Source organism: Ammodytes marinus (genome assembly GCF_949987685.1).
Source record: "Ammodytes marinus genome assembly, chromosome: 2".
NCBI lineage: Eukaryota > Metazoa > Chordata > Actinopteri > Uranoscopiformes > Ammodytidae > Ammodytes > Ammodytes marinus.
This window is the reverse complement of record NC_137231.1, coordinates 29,826,373-29,841,810: the sequence shown is the minus strand read 5'-3', so window position 1 is coordinate 29,841,810 and position 15,438 is coordinate 29,826,373. Positions and strand designations below refer to the sequence as shown.

The 15,438-nt window shown below is 42.6% G+C and overlaps 1 protein-coding gene across 2 annotated transcripts in view; it reads left to right on the top strand.

Moving 5' to 3' along the window:
- Positions 1 to 15,438, top strand: part of dapk1 (death-associated protein kinase 1) — a 79,676-nt gene that overhangs the window by 17,991 nt on the left and 46,247 nt on the right. For both annotated transcript variants that reach the window (XM_080038397.1, XM_080038398.1), the window contains exon 3: positions 10,911 to 11,132. In XM_080038397.1, coding sequence (XP_079894523.1) covers positions 10,911 to 11,132 — 222 coding nt within the window. The remainder of the gene's footprint in view (positions 1 to 10,910; positions 11,133 to 15,438) is intronic.

Here is a 15,438-nt window from a genome sequence, read left to right as displayed (position 1 = left end):
GGGGTGGTATTAACATGCCATGATATACATGGCATTATACTCACCACCCACATGAGTGTAGGCTGTATTTAACAGGCTGTAATGTATAGATGGATTATAGTGGGATTGAGGCTAAAGATTACATGGGTCGATATCAGACTTTGCTTGGCCAGTGCAGTCTACCTAAGAGGTACTTACATATTAGATTATTCTGTTGTAAATGATTTACATCTAGGATCCAAAGAGAGGGCTTTGTTGTTGTTGTTGTTGTTGTTGTGTGTGTGTGTGTGTGTGTGTGTGTGTGTGTGTGTGTGTGTGTGTGTGTGTGTGTGTGTGTGTGTGTGTGTGTGTGTGTGTGTGTGTGTGTGTGTGTGTGTGTGTGTGTGTGTGTGTGTGTGTGTGTGTGTGTGTGTGTGTGTGTGTGTGTGTGTGTGTGTGTGTGTGTGAGAGTGTGTGAAATGCTTTTATCTGTAAAACATCAGGTGCATACATTTTGGTATCAGGACTCAGGAGATGCATAAAGATATCAAGGAGATTTTGTCTGCCTCTGAGATCCTAAAGCCAACTGCAGCTTTTGCTGAAATCAGCTCTCCAGCAGGGAAAAGAGAAAATAATACAGATTTTCTTGGCAGGTGTGTGTGTGTGTGTGTGTGTGTGTGTGAAAAGTATCTGTACGTGTGTGTGTGTGTGTGTGAAAAGTATCTGTACGTGTGTGTGTGTGTGTGTGTATGTGTGCGTGCGAAAAGTGTGTGTGTGTGTCATCTTCAGCTGCTGTCAGCCCAAGCTGTGCCTGCCAGACACCCTGCGTTGCCAACTTGAGCTTTAGTCTGAGCTAGTTATCACCTCTTTCTCACGGAGGAAGCTGCCTTTTCAAAACACCCCTCCGTCTACTTCTAAAGTTCCAAAAAGAAATGTGCGTCACGAATGCATAAGGAATGCACTTTTCTTATACACTTCTGCTTTGATCAAATAGTGTTAATTGGCTCTTGTGGATCGGCTGAATTCAAAATAGCACAGAGTTAAAAAAAAAAAAAACAAGACACTGACAGGTCTGAAGAAAATGTATAAAGTTATTGTACGCCTTTTGGATTAAAGGATTAATACGTCATAATGTCTAGACTCGGGTTGAGCGGTTGTCGCTATGTGTCTCCAACCAAACAGTTACCTGGGAGGCATCCTTTACACTTTTCTTATTATCTACTTGATGTGTCATAATCAGCTGTACCAATACTTCCTCAACACTTGAGCGTATTGAAGGGAACGATAAGCCACTGTAAAAACATATTGATTAACCGTATTATGACCTTGAATGGAAATCCCTCTCAAGCTGTTATAGAGATAACTAACTTATGTAACAACAGTAGGTAGTAGGTGCCATCTTATTCTGGGTATTGTTCATATGCTTCTTGACCTTATGTGCATGACATAGCCATTTAAATCTGATTAACAGTTTTTTTTTTACACAATTCATTGTTATTTGCAGGGAATCATACCACTAAAAAATGTTCTTGACCATTAAGTCACTTTCAGACAGTGCAATCTTGATTGGCCAGTGTCCTTCCAGTTAAATATGTCTGAATTCCCTATTTACTCTGTTAAACTATATAAGTATCACTGTAAGAAAACACCCACAGTTGCTCCTTCGGCCCAGACTCTTTTGAACACTGCACCTTACACCGTGTTCTGTTGTTTTGTGCAGTCAGTGTTGTGTGCTTGTTAGCATTGAATGTCTTCCTCACCCTGCCCACTCACACACTGCTGTTTACAAGGCCTTTCTGCTCATTACTGTGCACATTGTTCATTCCAGCGCTGCCTCGGCTTGACAAGGCCAGACAGGCTATCTGCAACAGCAGCAACAACATCCAACTAACAGCCAGACACTCATCCAGGCTGCTCTGCTATGACAGCTCACTAGTGTACAGTGGTCAGTCCTCTTCCCTGAGTGGACACAAGACTCTCACTGTGAACTTTCTAGCTGTCTTATTTGATGCTTTTTATAAAAGTGCTCGCAGACTTAACTATACAATGTTAAAGCAACTGTTATTTTCTAACACAACCAAAGTGCAAAATCGTTTGTGTTTCTGAGAGAAATATTTAATCATATCTTTTCCAGACTGTGCTGCTACAGATATATTTCCAATTCACAAATACAATATGTCAGGGCTGCAACTAACAATGACTTCCTCCGGTCATTTTTTTCTTAGTTTATCAGTCCATCTTTGGTCTGTTCATCAAAAGTTTAAGTAAAGGTGAAGGCAACAAACGTTTTGTTTGACCACCGGTCCAGAAACATAAAGATAATGTTAGTTCGCTGTCATATAAGACAAACAGAAGATGCAAGTCCACTCAATGCTTGAACAATCTCCTTAACGAGTATAATCATTTATCAAAAATATTGTGTCTTCATTACGTTACATATTAAGTAGCTCTTGTTGCCCAAAGGGACTGGATTCAACATCTGCACTGTGAAGAAGTCCATAAAGGTGTTTCCAGCATACTGTATGTGCTTTATAATCAAAGGTATTATATCTACAGCTTTAGCTTTGAAGCAAGTCTTTTAAAAGACATCAAATCAAATTAGCTGTGTCTGCTCCGATGCACTAATGGTCTTCTCCGGGCTGCTGTGTGGCTGTTTTCATGTAAATTGACTGGGGGCAGGTCTGTTTTAAGACGCCTTTGTCAGTTACTTTGTACTTTGTATACGCAACTGATCTTCCATGTGTGTACATTCAACAGGAGGCAGGTCTACCAGAGGTATCACTGTGATGAAAGTGGAGTAGTGAACTGAACTGTCTCACATATATCTGCTGTATCAAGGGGGTTAAGAGAAGCTTGAGGCAATGAACGTTTTCACCCGCCGCAGTATCTTTCCACAGATAAACACTCTCCAGACAGCAGTGTTGTTGGGTAATGCAAAGCTCTGCAAGCTCAGGCATTGTCACACACCCAGGCCCTCTTTGACAGACACAAACAAGCCGGAGAAACAAGTAGGCCAGAAGTGGGAAGCCTTGCCTGTTCTCTAGGCACAACAAAGGCAACCAAGCAATTTGATCCTTCAGCAGACTATCTGGGGTTTTGCACTGCACAGGGGGGTGTGTGTGCGTGCGTGCGTGCGTGCGTGCGTGCGTGCGTGTGTGCGTGCGTGCGGAGTGAGATAGGGGGGGATAGCTGCTTTTGAAAAACAGCCAACCTGCCTGTTTGTCAGTGATTCTCAGGATAAGGTTTTTTTTTCTCCTCTTATCATTATTTCTGCCCCATCCTCCTTGAGCTTATTCAGCAGCATTCTTTGTACAAGTCAGTGTTTCCCTCTTTAACATCCCTGGAGGATAACAGGGATTTCACCAGTATGTAAACAGAAGGGGTTTATCTTACTGGGGGAATAAACTACATTTAAGGTTTCTTCTTTCGTAATAGCATAATTAAACGGTCCAAAAAATGTAAGTCCTCGTCACTGTGGACCCGGGTTCGAATCCAGCCAAGGGCGTTCTCTGCATGCAAGATTTTAACTCTGGCATTTAACACTGGCATTAATATCTAGATTTTGGGTTTGTTAAGAGATGCAAATGTATGTATACTTAGGTAGAAATGAGATATGTATTTCTAAAAAGGACTAATCAACTGGCATAGCTTCATGATACAAGTGAACATGTGACCCTATTCCCCTGTAGTGTCCCGCCTTAACTCATTTCACTTTTGCTCTTTATAATCTAGAATACTAAATCTCAGCTCTGGGAAAGAGAAAGAGAGGAGACACCATAAAACGGAAAGGGGTGTTTGGTTTTCAAGTCAGCGTTGGTCTTCAGTTTCCCTCCACTACCTCACACAGGGAGGAGAGCGCAGTTGAACCGTTGCCATTTTCCCCTTGTTTGTGTGTGTGTGTGTGTGTGTGTGTGTGTGTGTGTGTGTGTGTGTGTGTGTGTGTGTGTGTGTGTGTGTGTGTGTGTGTGTGTGTGTGTGTGTGTGTGTGTGTGTGTGTGTGTGTGTGTGTGTGTGTGTGTGTGTGTGTGTGTGTGTGTGTGTGTGTGTGTGTGTGTGTGTGTGTGTGTGTGTGTGTGTGTGTGTGTGTGTGTGTGTGTGTGTGTGTGTGTGTGTGTGCAGCTGCTGTTGTTAACAGTGGGTGGGATTGCCTTCCCTTCTCCGTGTGGGTACAGTGGGAGAGCTTTGGAAATAACATTAAAAAGTTGAGTTTTATTCCCACAGGCTATTGATGCTATCACTCTAAACAGGTTATTCTGGAGCATTTAGTAGCGATGTTATTGTTACCTGTTAGCATCCACGCATGAATGGTTTATTGGAACCTATCCCATGCCGATTGTTTCTTTACTTTATTCAGTTGAGGGCATTTGAAGTGTCTTGCTCAATTGATATTACACATTGTTTGTACAGGCTAAATTGTAACATAATAGGTCCTATTTCTTACCTTGATTTTTCCTCTATTCTCCCTGCCCTGCTTTTCAGAAACCTTGACTATATTACGAACTAAACTTTAACATATAATAGTCTGAAGTCTAAGCAGTGGTGTTGCTTAATCTTCCCTGTGTGTTACCCAACCGTTACAGATGTGCCTCCCATGCAACCTCCTCCTCCCATCATGAGGCAATCCTCCACAGCCGCTGCTATGCTTCGCTGAGGTCTATGTCATCGCACGCCCAACCTGACACCTAACACATGCTTTAACAGAATAGTCCATGTAATAAAGTAAATTCAAATTTCCAAAGTGGAGTATATCAGTATAGCCATTACGTAGCTTCGACCCGTGGATCTTTACTGCAGGTCATCTCTCTCTCTCTCTCTCTCTCTCTCCTCTCCCCCCCATTTCAACTCTGTACTACCTAATAAAGCTTGAAAATGCCAAAAAATAATATTAAAGAAAATAGATAATGATTTTCCCTCTAGTAGTATGAAGTTGAGAAACATAGAAATCCACTTAGTTTATGCATTCAAACATGCAGGACATGACCTTGGCAATTCACACAACCCTTATCTGATAGCGTTCTATGGTTGCATTGAACAGTGAACTTCTCGATGTATTGTTATAGATTGAGTGGATTTTGGGGGTTGGTGTGTGAATAGGGTTGAGTTGGCCTGAATTTGAATGCTCAAGGCTTCACATATTGTCATGCAGCATAAGAGCCCTTATAAAATATCACACAGAATATGTTCAAGTGTCTGGCTGTCTGCAATGATTTGTTTATTGTGCACAGGACTTTTTCCAGTGAGCTGAATATTGGAGTCCAACAGGCTTACGTTACACAATTGCTTTTGGCTGTTTATACAAGTTCCTTTCCCTTCAATCCAGACGTGTCATGGTGCATATGTATTAACTTACATGTTCTTGTATACACGAGTAGTATTACTTTTCGTATACCTTGACATGTTTGGCCTGCTCAAATTCCTGCAGGCTTCTTCAGAAGTGTCACCTGCTATTGTTAAGACATCGAAACATGTCAAAGGTACGAAAAGTAATACTAGTGTGTGTGTATACAAGGAAATTTAAGTGAATTATAACATTAGACTAAATTGAACTTTTTGGATGATATGGTGCAGTATGTGTTTGTTTCATAAAGTAGATCAAGTAAATACAAGCAAGAGTGACTGACTGAAGTAAAATTTAAAAAATAATTAAATGAAAAAATAAAAAATTACAGTCTCTTCAAAACTGCACAGATGGTGAAGTATCAAGAACAGGAAATCAGTTGTATTTTCCTTTCTCGTCCTCAACAGTTTTTTCACACCAAGTCCCACGGCTTCACAAGATAAACTCTTTTCCGCAGTGGAAAGTTTGACAGCACACACACGGTTGGAAGGACGTTACAGCTAACTGCTAGCGTATAATGTGTTGTGGTTCTGGTTTGTAACTGTTGGCTTTTCCATTCATTAGCTGCCAACACATACAGTATATAGTTGTTATTAGTTCATGTCCTGATGTGTAGCGGTTACACTTCCAGTTTACTTTCTGTTTACCTGCATAGCCGTTTATCTAGCGGAGGGGCGAATCCGGAGCCGCCTTTGCAAAATACACAAGACAAGTTGAACTTGTTGGTTAAACATAATCCTCACCATAAAAGCATTGTCATCACCTTAGCGACCAAACTTTGCCTTTTACAGCTAGCTGCACGTTTGTACGTGAAGAGATTAGCCTTCGAGGTATGATAGCGTCCAGAGGTCAGTCATTAGTTTATTATGGCTTCAGCCGTGTGTGTGTGTGTGTGTGTGTGTGTGTGTGTGTGTGTGTGTGTGTGTGTGTGTGTGTGTGTGTGTGTGTGTGTGTGTGTGTGTGTGTGTGTGTGTGTGTGTGTGTGTGTGTGTGTGTGTGTGTGTGTGTGTGTGTGTGTGTGTGTGTGTGTGTGTGTGTGTGTGTGTGTGTGTGTGTGTGTGTGTGTGTGTGTGTGTGTGTGTGTGTGTGTGTGTTCGTTCGTTCGTTCGTCATAAGCAGAACTGTCAATTTATCTGGAAGAAACAGATAAAATCTTGATTCCTATCTATCTACACATGACAAAGGCCTGACTGACAGTTCGATGGGACCGTCAATAGAGCGAAGTCAGACTGAGACATTCACACACACACACACACACACACACACTGAAAAGCACACACACTGAGACACACACACACACTGAATGGGGGTGGGACTGTTATTAGCATGAGAAAGCGCTCAGTTCTCTCTTCCTCTTAACAGTGTCTCCGGCTCCGTCTCTGGTCAAGTCACTTCCTTAAACAGACATCACTCCCTCTTAGCTAGTCAGTCAGATTGTCAGCAAACACATTTTAAGTTGTCAGAATCCAATAACTTTTTTTTTTTTCAAGATATTTTTTGGGCATTTTTATGCTTTATTGATAGTGCAGAGAGACAGAGGTGAAATGGGGCAGAGAGGTGAGTGACATGCAGAGAACGACCGCAGGCGGGAATCGAACCCGGGTCTGCTGCTGGGCCTGGCCCGGGGGGGGGGGGGGGGGGGACGCCCTACCAACTGAGCTAAGGGCGCCCCAACTTCCCTTTTTAAATGTTAAATTCTGTTGACCCCTATGGCGGACAACTTTTTGGTAAACAGAAAGTAAATCAACCTGTCATTTCTTATTTTGTGTTTGAGTGGAGCCAGTTGCGAAATAAAGTGTGTCAGGTCAAATACAGAAGTCAACCCGATGAGTATTAAACTGGGATTTGATCCAGCATCTCAGGCCTGGAAAATAATTAACCTTAGTAAGCTGGTAGCATTTATGACATATCACTGATTACTTTTGAAGCATCACGACGGTGCTGGCTTTTGAGGAAACAGAACTAGAAAGTCTGAAATGGAGGACGCTATAATATCAGCTTTGTTGTACTGTCCGGATTTATTCACGGTGACTCTGCTCTTTAAATTATTATTTTTTTTTTAGATTACTTTTTGGCATTTTCAAGCTTTATTAGATAGTACAGAGTTGAAATGGGAGATGGAGAGAGGGGGGGGGATGACCTGCAGTAAAGGTCCACGGGTCGGATTTGAACCAGCTACCACTGCAACGAAGGCCAGAGCCAATATGGTACGCGCTCTATCCACTACACCACCAGAACGCCCCATGACTCTGCTCTGCCGAATGAGAAGCTCCACCAGCAGAACTTCCTTTTAATATCTATTTGAATGCAAAAAATAAGCTATAATCAACGTCAGACACCCAAGCAGTCACTGCATCACTTTCCTTCCAGCTATGTTCATACATGGATGTGTAGATGCTAATTGATTCATTGACTTATTGTTGCAGCCCTAGAGTGAGAGGCAAACTTTCAATAAAGCTTTAAAGGGTCAGCGTAGGTTAAGCATTAAACGTGATCTTCAAATCGATCCACATATAAACATAGCACAGACACTATCGATTGGCCCAAGGGACACACTACAGTTAAGTGTGAGAACAGGGTGATGTTTTTCCCCAGAGGAAGTTTACTGTTTCCTTCTTTCCTCTTTTCCCCCCCTTTTTAAACCTCCTCTGCAGCTGGCAGCGCTACAGTCTGGATCCTGCTGCGTTCACTCATCGAACATTGGGACACACATTGTAGAGAGAGGATTAGAGTGAGAGAGAGAGTGAACATATAGCTAAATTACTGAACTGCTTCGTGACAACTGTGCGCTGGTGTTGGCAGGACTGTGGGAGTCAAGATGACAGCGCGCTCTCTCTCTCTCCCTATCTTTATTGGGGACATTTTTTTTTTTTTTTTTGCCAAGATGTAAGAAGAAGTCTGTGCCAAAAAAGCTTCCTTTGCTGGAAATCTGGCAGAGGAAATAAAAAATAAAAAAACGACATGTGTGTGTGTGTCTCTCTCCTCTCATCCCTCTCATCCCTCTCATCCCCTACTCCCTTGTTCCTTATGTGGGTGTTGGGTACTACTCAGTGCTGCGTGATTGCCAGGGTCGTGAGGAGGCACAATCGGCGGAGGCGTCAACAGCCCTCAGCAGAGTGTCCTTGCTTCATGGCACTCTTTTCACCGTTTCACTGTTTCATTGCAGTTAGCGCAGCCTGGCAACATGTTTGAGGAATTTCCATAACAATTGCTGTGTTGCTCATACATGGAGTAATTTGTCACGCTAAAATGTCACACAGACTGACCACATTTGGATTGCTTGGACAGTAACAGTGCCTGTGTGCAATTCAGGCTGGACCCACACACAGGTTTTTTTCTGTCTTTTATTCCCTTTAACTAGGGAACTTTTACACATTGTCTGCTGTAGCGTGTTAACACAGCGATGTGTAGAAGGACATGTAAAGAACACCTAATCGCTAATGTGGGAATAGGACGAAATAAACATATTGTTGCTAAACCTGTGTCCATCTCAGAGAGGGAACAATTGTGAACATATCTGCTTCATGTAAAGTCCTAAATGTTTTCAATAGGTGTTTTGAACAGGTATGGTTTAAACTGTGAATGAACACACTGGTGTGATTTCTTCATATTATTCATTTGTCCCCTGAGAGCTGTAAGCTGTTAAAATTATATTTTACTTACTTGTATGAAAGGAATATACCTCAACAAATTGTGCCCAGTTTTAGTTCTTACTGTGCAAAATACTAGTATTCTAAGACTGACATGATTTGAATAACTTAATCGTCTTGAATAATGCATTTTATATGAGCAGTATCGGTCTTTTTGTTTTTCTTCTAAAACAAGTTGAGTGTTTGTGTGTAGCATAGTTTTACAGCCTGGATGTTTGTCAGCTGTGTTGATGGTGTGCTGAGCTGTGATTCTTATCAGTGTGTTGCTGACAGTGAGAGATGCGTTGTCTGGATATGATTTATGAACTGTTGTCAAACTGATCATGAGGGGTCGCTGAGGGTGAGGGCAGGGAGGATTTATTCTGTAAAGGGAGGATGTATTCTGTCTGTAGTGTCCGTCGGGATGTTAAAATACTCTCTCTTTCCAGTGCAGACAGGGCCTGGCTCGTCTTCTGTGCATTACAGACAGAGGGGCGACTGTGGCTCAGGTGGTAGAGCGGGTCGGCCAATGATCGAAGGGTTGGCGGTTCGATCCCCGCCCTGCCACTTGTGTCATGGTTGTTGTGTCCTTGGGCAAGACACTTCACCCACCTTGCCTCGTGTGAATGTTGATAATCAGCCTGCTATCAATGTATGACTGTGTGTGTGAATGGTAACGTGTAAATGGGAACAGGTCTCCCATGCAAAAGATTCTCCGGTCTCAATGGGATTTACCTGTATAAATAAAGGTTAAGAAAAAAGGGTACAAGATTTTACCCAGAATGCATTACCATTGTTCATACTGTATGTAACGGAATAATTGGGTTTAGATATTGGAGTAACTCTAAAAGGATGATCTGATGTTTCCCTGCTTCGGATCTGGATACATAATGGAGTCTTTATTCAACATTAATTGCCATTTTTGAGCTGTGTTTCTAGGCAACCTCAGCCAGTTATTAATTAATTAATTAATTAAAGCAGTTTCTGATCAACAGTTTAAAAAGCCTTATAATCCATTCACACCCCCCATTCAAACACTCGTCTTGGGCTCAGACGTCTGTGTTCACCACTATGAAACTGATACAGATACGGACAGAAGTCTGTTTTTTAATGTATTGGTGAACAGCGGTGAAACCCTGTGGGAAATTAACACTGGAGTGTCCTTGAATGTCCTCACAGGAGATTGATTAGATCCCATCAATTGATTTCTGTTACACGTCTCTACTGTAATGTCTATTGTGTCAGCTTGTATTGTCTACTGTCCTCTTCCAATACTTATCAGATTCTGTCGTTAGGTTATTTGTATATCTTGAAATACACTTGTCTAAATTATGGGGCGACTGTGGCTCAGTTGGTAGAGCGGGTCGGCTGATGATCAAAGGGTTGGAGGAGGTTTGATCCCCGCCCTGCCACTTGTGTCATGGTTGTTGTGTCCTTGGGCAAGACACTTCACCCACCTTGCCTCGTGTGAATGTTCGATAGTTAGCCTGCTATCGGTGTATGAATGTGTGTGTGAATGGTAACGTGGGAATGGGAACAGGTCTCCCTTGAAAAAGAGTCTTCGGTATCAATGGGATTTACCTGTATAAATAAAGGTTAAAAAAAAAAATGTATTCTTAACATCTGGGGTCCCTTCATCTGTTCATATGCTGACATATGTGTGCATATTTTTATGGAAATCAACACAAGCTTGACTTCTTGGGGAAATACATTATTACAGAGTTAGATTAGACATATGTGTATGGTAAGCACAGCAGTAAGTGAGCTTGGACATAGAGACTGGAAACAGTAGGAAAAAGCTTCTAGCGCTTGGCTCTGTCCCAAAGTGAACCAAATCCGCTTTAAGTCCCACTTTTGTATGGATTACACAAATGCGCTATACGTTTTAATGAGCTTTATAGGTGTTCGTAGGCACAATTCAAAGTATAAATGTTTCAAGGCTAGAGGCACTATTTGACAGTCTCTTGTTCTCCTCCCCTCTCTAGCGGCCAGTTTGCGGTGGTCAGGAGATGTCGCCACAGGAACACGGGAGTGGAATTCGCCGGAAAGTTCATCAAGAAGCGCCGCAGCAAGTCGAGCCGGCGCGGGGTGACGAGGGAGGACATCGAGCGCGAGGTCAACATCCTGAAGGAGATCCAACATCCAAACATCATCACGCTGCACGAGGTCTTTGAGAACAAGGCCGAGGTCATTCTGATCCTGGAGCTGTGAGTGGACTTATCTATTATATTCTATTTATGCTAATGCCTTTTATTAGACCGTTTTGGAGAGACAGAGAGGAAATGGGGCAGAGAGGAGAATGATATGCAGAGAACGACCATGAGACGGATTTGAACCAACAGTTTAACGGCATTTTTTTTTATTAGATCCTTCCTTTCTCTGACGATTTTGTTGAGATTAACCGAACAAACAACCATCATCAACTTTGAAAAAGCTTCTTTGAAAACCCTAACGCAACTATTCAATATTCTACAATGAAGAATTAACAGAACTGAACTTGTATTGTGGAATCCGTGAACTTCCCCTTTAAAAACCAAATATGAAAACTCCCTTGTTTTGACTAGATTTTTGGTGGTAACACAAGTCTTCATAGTAACCAGTGTTGGGAGTAGATTATTTACTGTGACTGTATCTGCAACCTGTTGTGTGGCTCAAGGCTGCTATTTTTCCCACAAAGCGCCAGTCGGACCAGTATTGCCAGGTGATGTGGAAACAAACACTGTAAGATAATTTGCTGTTTACACTACACATGTGCAGCAGACCCGGTTACCTAGAACAAATAGGCAACAAAAGGCAGAATACACCTCAGTTACTAGGTCAGCTTACTGTCAGCGGTAATGAGCGTAATGTTGAGGGATGGAAGTGGAAGGACGACATTCCTGACCGGTGATCACACACCAAAGAAACACAAGTACAAAAAGCAGCGCCGGCCTACAATGCAGCGCGTGTGTGAATAATAAGTCCATGGCAAGTTTCCAGGTCAATAAGGTAAACTGGGAGAGCAGGTTACTGTGGCTAGTAATGGTATTTTAATATTTCTAAAGGTGAATTAGATGCTACTAAATTCTTAAAGATTGTTCATTGTTACATACAACAACAGAAGCAGTATAAATATGCTATTCATTTGCACTATGTTGCTTGGGCTCATATTTACAATGGTGAGTCTTAATAATTGCAGCAGCAGTTAAAGGCACACCTCATTCCATTATTGACAATAAGAAAAGATGAATACAGGTACAATGTGTTTGTGCAGTGGTGACTTCTTAGAGGCAAGGTAAGGCAAGGAAAGTTTATTTACAGTACATAGCACAATTTAGACACAAGGCCATTCTTTACAGTGGCATGAAATACATCAAGATTAACTAGAACTGCAAGCAGTTGTGAACGGGGGCCAAGCCTCCCACGCGACTCGGGATCGGGCGTCGTCGTCCGCGGCGCCGGCCCCTCGCTTCACGGAATCCGGAGATATAAAGTCTTTGAATGTGCGATGTTCGGTGTGGGAGTTATAGCCCCAAACGCGTTTTCTTTGCTTTTTGTGGTTTTGGCACCCCCTATGGATGACATTTGCAAAACTGTGTTTGATAGAAAGATGTTGCTCAATGTACCAAACAAGTGGATGTCAAGTTTTTGAATGTGCGATGTTCGGTTGGGGAGTTATGAGCAAAATGAAATTGTGAACCTCTCCATTGTAAAGACAGTTTTTTGAATTTTCCCATTTTCCCGCCGAAAGACTTAGGAAATGGCGAAAACAGGCAAAAAAATTGAAAAACTCTTTTTTTTAATAAGTCCGGCCCACAAAGGAATTTCTTGCCCATATTTTTTGTATAGACTCAGGTACGCCCCATGATAGTGTCCCTTGAGTTTCAAGAAAATCCCTTTATTTTATTTTTTTAAGGAATTTTCGCAAATCTTTAAAGCGCTACCGTTTGGTCTTCCGATGGTCGTAGAAAAATTATTTGACTTACTTTTGCTCGTGGGAGTCGGTAGAGCATAATGCTTTTGGTTTCGTCCAAATCGGGCGAAAACTGTAGGAGGAGTATGTTTTGGTGACTGACACAGTTTTCGCGATGTAGCGAAAAATGTATATATACGCAAATGGGCGTGGCCTATCTCAAAAGATGCAGCTGACTTGTGGGCATCTGTGGATAAAAAGTTTTTGACTGTCGGACTTTCGGTGCGGATGTTATAGCCCAAAACGCCTTTTCCTTTGTTGTAGCGCCACCTAGTGGCTGGCATGTCTGAATTTTTTTGTCTGCGTACCAGGCACGGACCTGGATAAGCCCTGCAAGTGGCATGTCCCAACCCTTTACGGTTTGGGCTGCAGCACCACTTTTACGTAAGGAAAAATAATAATAATAATAATCCCTACAAGAACAATAGGGTTCCCTGCCCCGCAGGGCTTGGGAACCGCGTTGCTCTGCAAAACGCGGTCCCAGCCCTACTCGGGCTTGGCCCCCTACGGTCCCAGCCCTACTCGGGCTTGGCCCCCTAACTAGAACTGCGAGCAGTTGTGAACGGGGGCCAAGCCTCCCACGCGACTCGGGATCAGGCGTCGTCGTCCGCGGCGCCGGCCCCTCGCTTCACGGAATCCGGGGATGTAAAGTTTTTGAATGTGGGATGTTCGGTGTGGGAGTTATAGCCCCAAACGCGTTTTCTTTGCTTTTTGTGGTTTTGGCGCCCCCTATGGATGACATTCGCAAAACTACGTTAGATAGAAAGATGCAGCTCAATGTACCAAACAAGTGGATGTCAAGTTTTTGAATGTGCGATGTTCGGTTGGAGAGTTATAGCAAAATCAAATTGTCATCCTCTCCATTGTAAAGACACTTTTTTGAATTTTCCCATTTTCCCGCCTAAAGACTTAGAAAATGGCGAAAACAGGCCAAAAAATTGAAAAACTCTTTTTTTTAATAAGTCCGGCCCACATAGAAATTTCTAGCCCATATTTTTTCCATAGGCTCAGGTATGCCCCATGATAGTTTCCCTTCAGTTTCAAGAAAATCCCCTTTTTTTTTTTTTTTAAGGAATTTTTGCGAATCTTTCAAGCGCTACTGTTTGGTCTTCCGATGGTCGTAGAAAAACTATTTGACCCACTTTTGCTCGTGGGAGTCAGGAGAGCGTAATGCTTTTGGTTTCGTCCAAATCGGGCGAAAACTGTAGGAGGAGTATGTTTTGGTGACTGACACAGTTTTTGCGACGTAGAAAAAGATCTATCCTATCGCAAATGGGCGTGGCCTATCTCAAAAGATGCAGCTGACTTGTGGGCATCTGTGGATATAAAGTTTTTGACTGTCGGACTTTCGGTGCGGAAGTTATAGCCCAAAACGCTTTTTCCTTTGTTGTAGCGCCACCTAGTGGCCGGGATGTTTGAATTTTTTTGTCTGCGTACGGGGTACGGACTTGGATGAGCCCTGCAAGTGGCATGTCCCAACCCTTTACGGTTTGGGCTGCAGCACCACTTTTATGTGGAGAAGAATAATAAGAATAAGAACTAGAACTGCGAGCAGTTGTGAACGGGGGCCAAGCCTCCCACGCGACTCGGGATCGGGCGTCGTCGTCCGTGGCGCCGGCCCTTCGCTTCACGGAATCCGGGGATGTAAAGTTTTTGAATGTGGGATGTTCGGTTTGGGAGTTATAGACCAAAAGGCAAAAAAATGGCAGAGAAAGATGCTCAAGAGTGTTTTTGGCGCCCCCTTTTGGAGCAAATTAAGAAAAAAGTAGGACCAACCTGAGAACCATAGGACAAACACATGTGTGAAGTTTGGTGTTAATAGGATGAATCGTTTTGGATTTAGGAGCAGTTTGGTACAAGGTAGCTAATGTGCAAATCTTTAAAGCGCTACCGTTTGGTCTTCCGATGGTCGTAGAACAATTCTTTATACAACTTTTCCTCGTGGGAGTCGGTAGAGCATAATGCTTTTGGTTTGGTCCAAATCGGGCAAAAACTGTAGGAGGACTGTGTTTTGGTGACTGACACAGTTTTTGCGATCTAGCGGAAAGAAATCCCATACGCAAATGGGCGTGGCCTATCTCAAAACATGCAACTGACTTGTGGGCATCTGTGGATATAAGGTTTTTGACTGTCAGACTTTCGGTGTATGAGTTATAGCCCCAAACGCGTTTTCTTTGCTTTTTGTGGTTTTGGCGCCCCCTATGGATGACATTCGCAAAACTACGTTAGATAGAAAGATGCAGCTCAATGTACCAAACAAGTGGATGTCAAGTTTTTGAATGTGCGATGTTCGGTTGGGGAGTTATAGCAAAATCAAATTGTCAACCTCTCCATTGTAAAGACACTTTTTTGAATTTTCCCATTTTCCCGCCTAAAGACTTAGAAAATGGCGAAAACAGGCAAAACATTTGAAAAACTCTTTTTTTTAATAAGTCCGGCCCACATAGGAATTTATTGCCCATATTTTTGCTAAAGGCTCAGGTATGCCCCATGATAGTCTCCCTTGAGTTTCAGGAAAATCCCTTTTTTTTTTTTTTTTTTACGGATTTGCGCGAATCTTT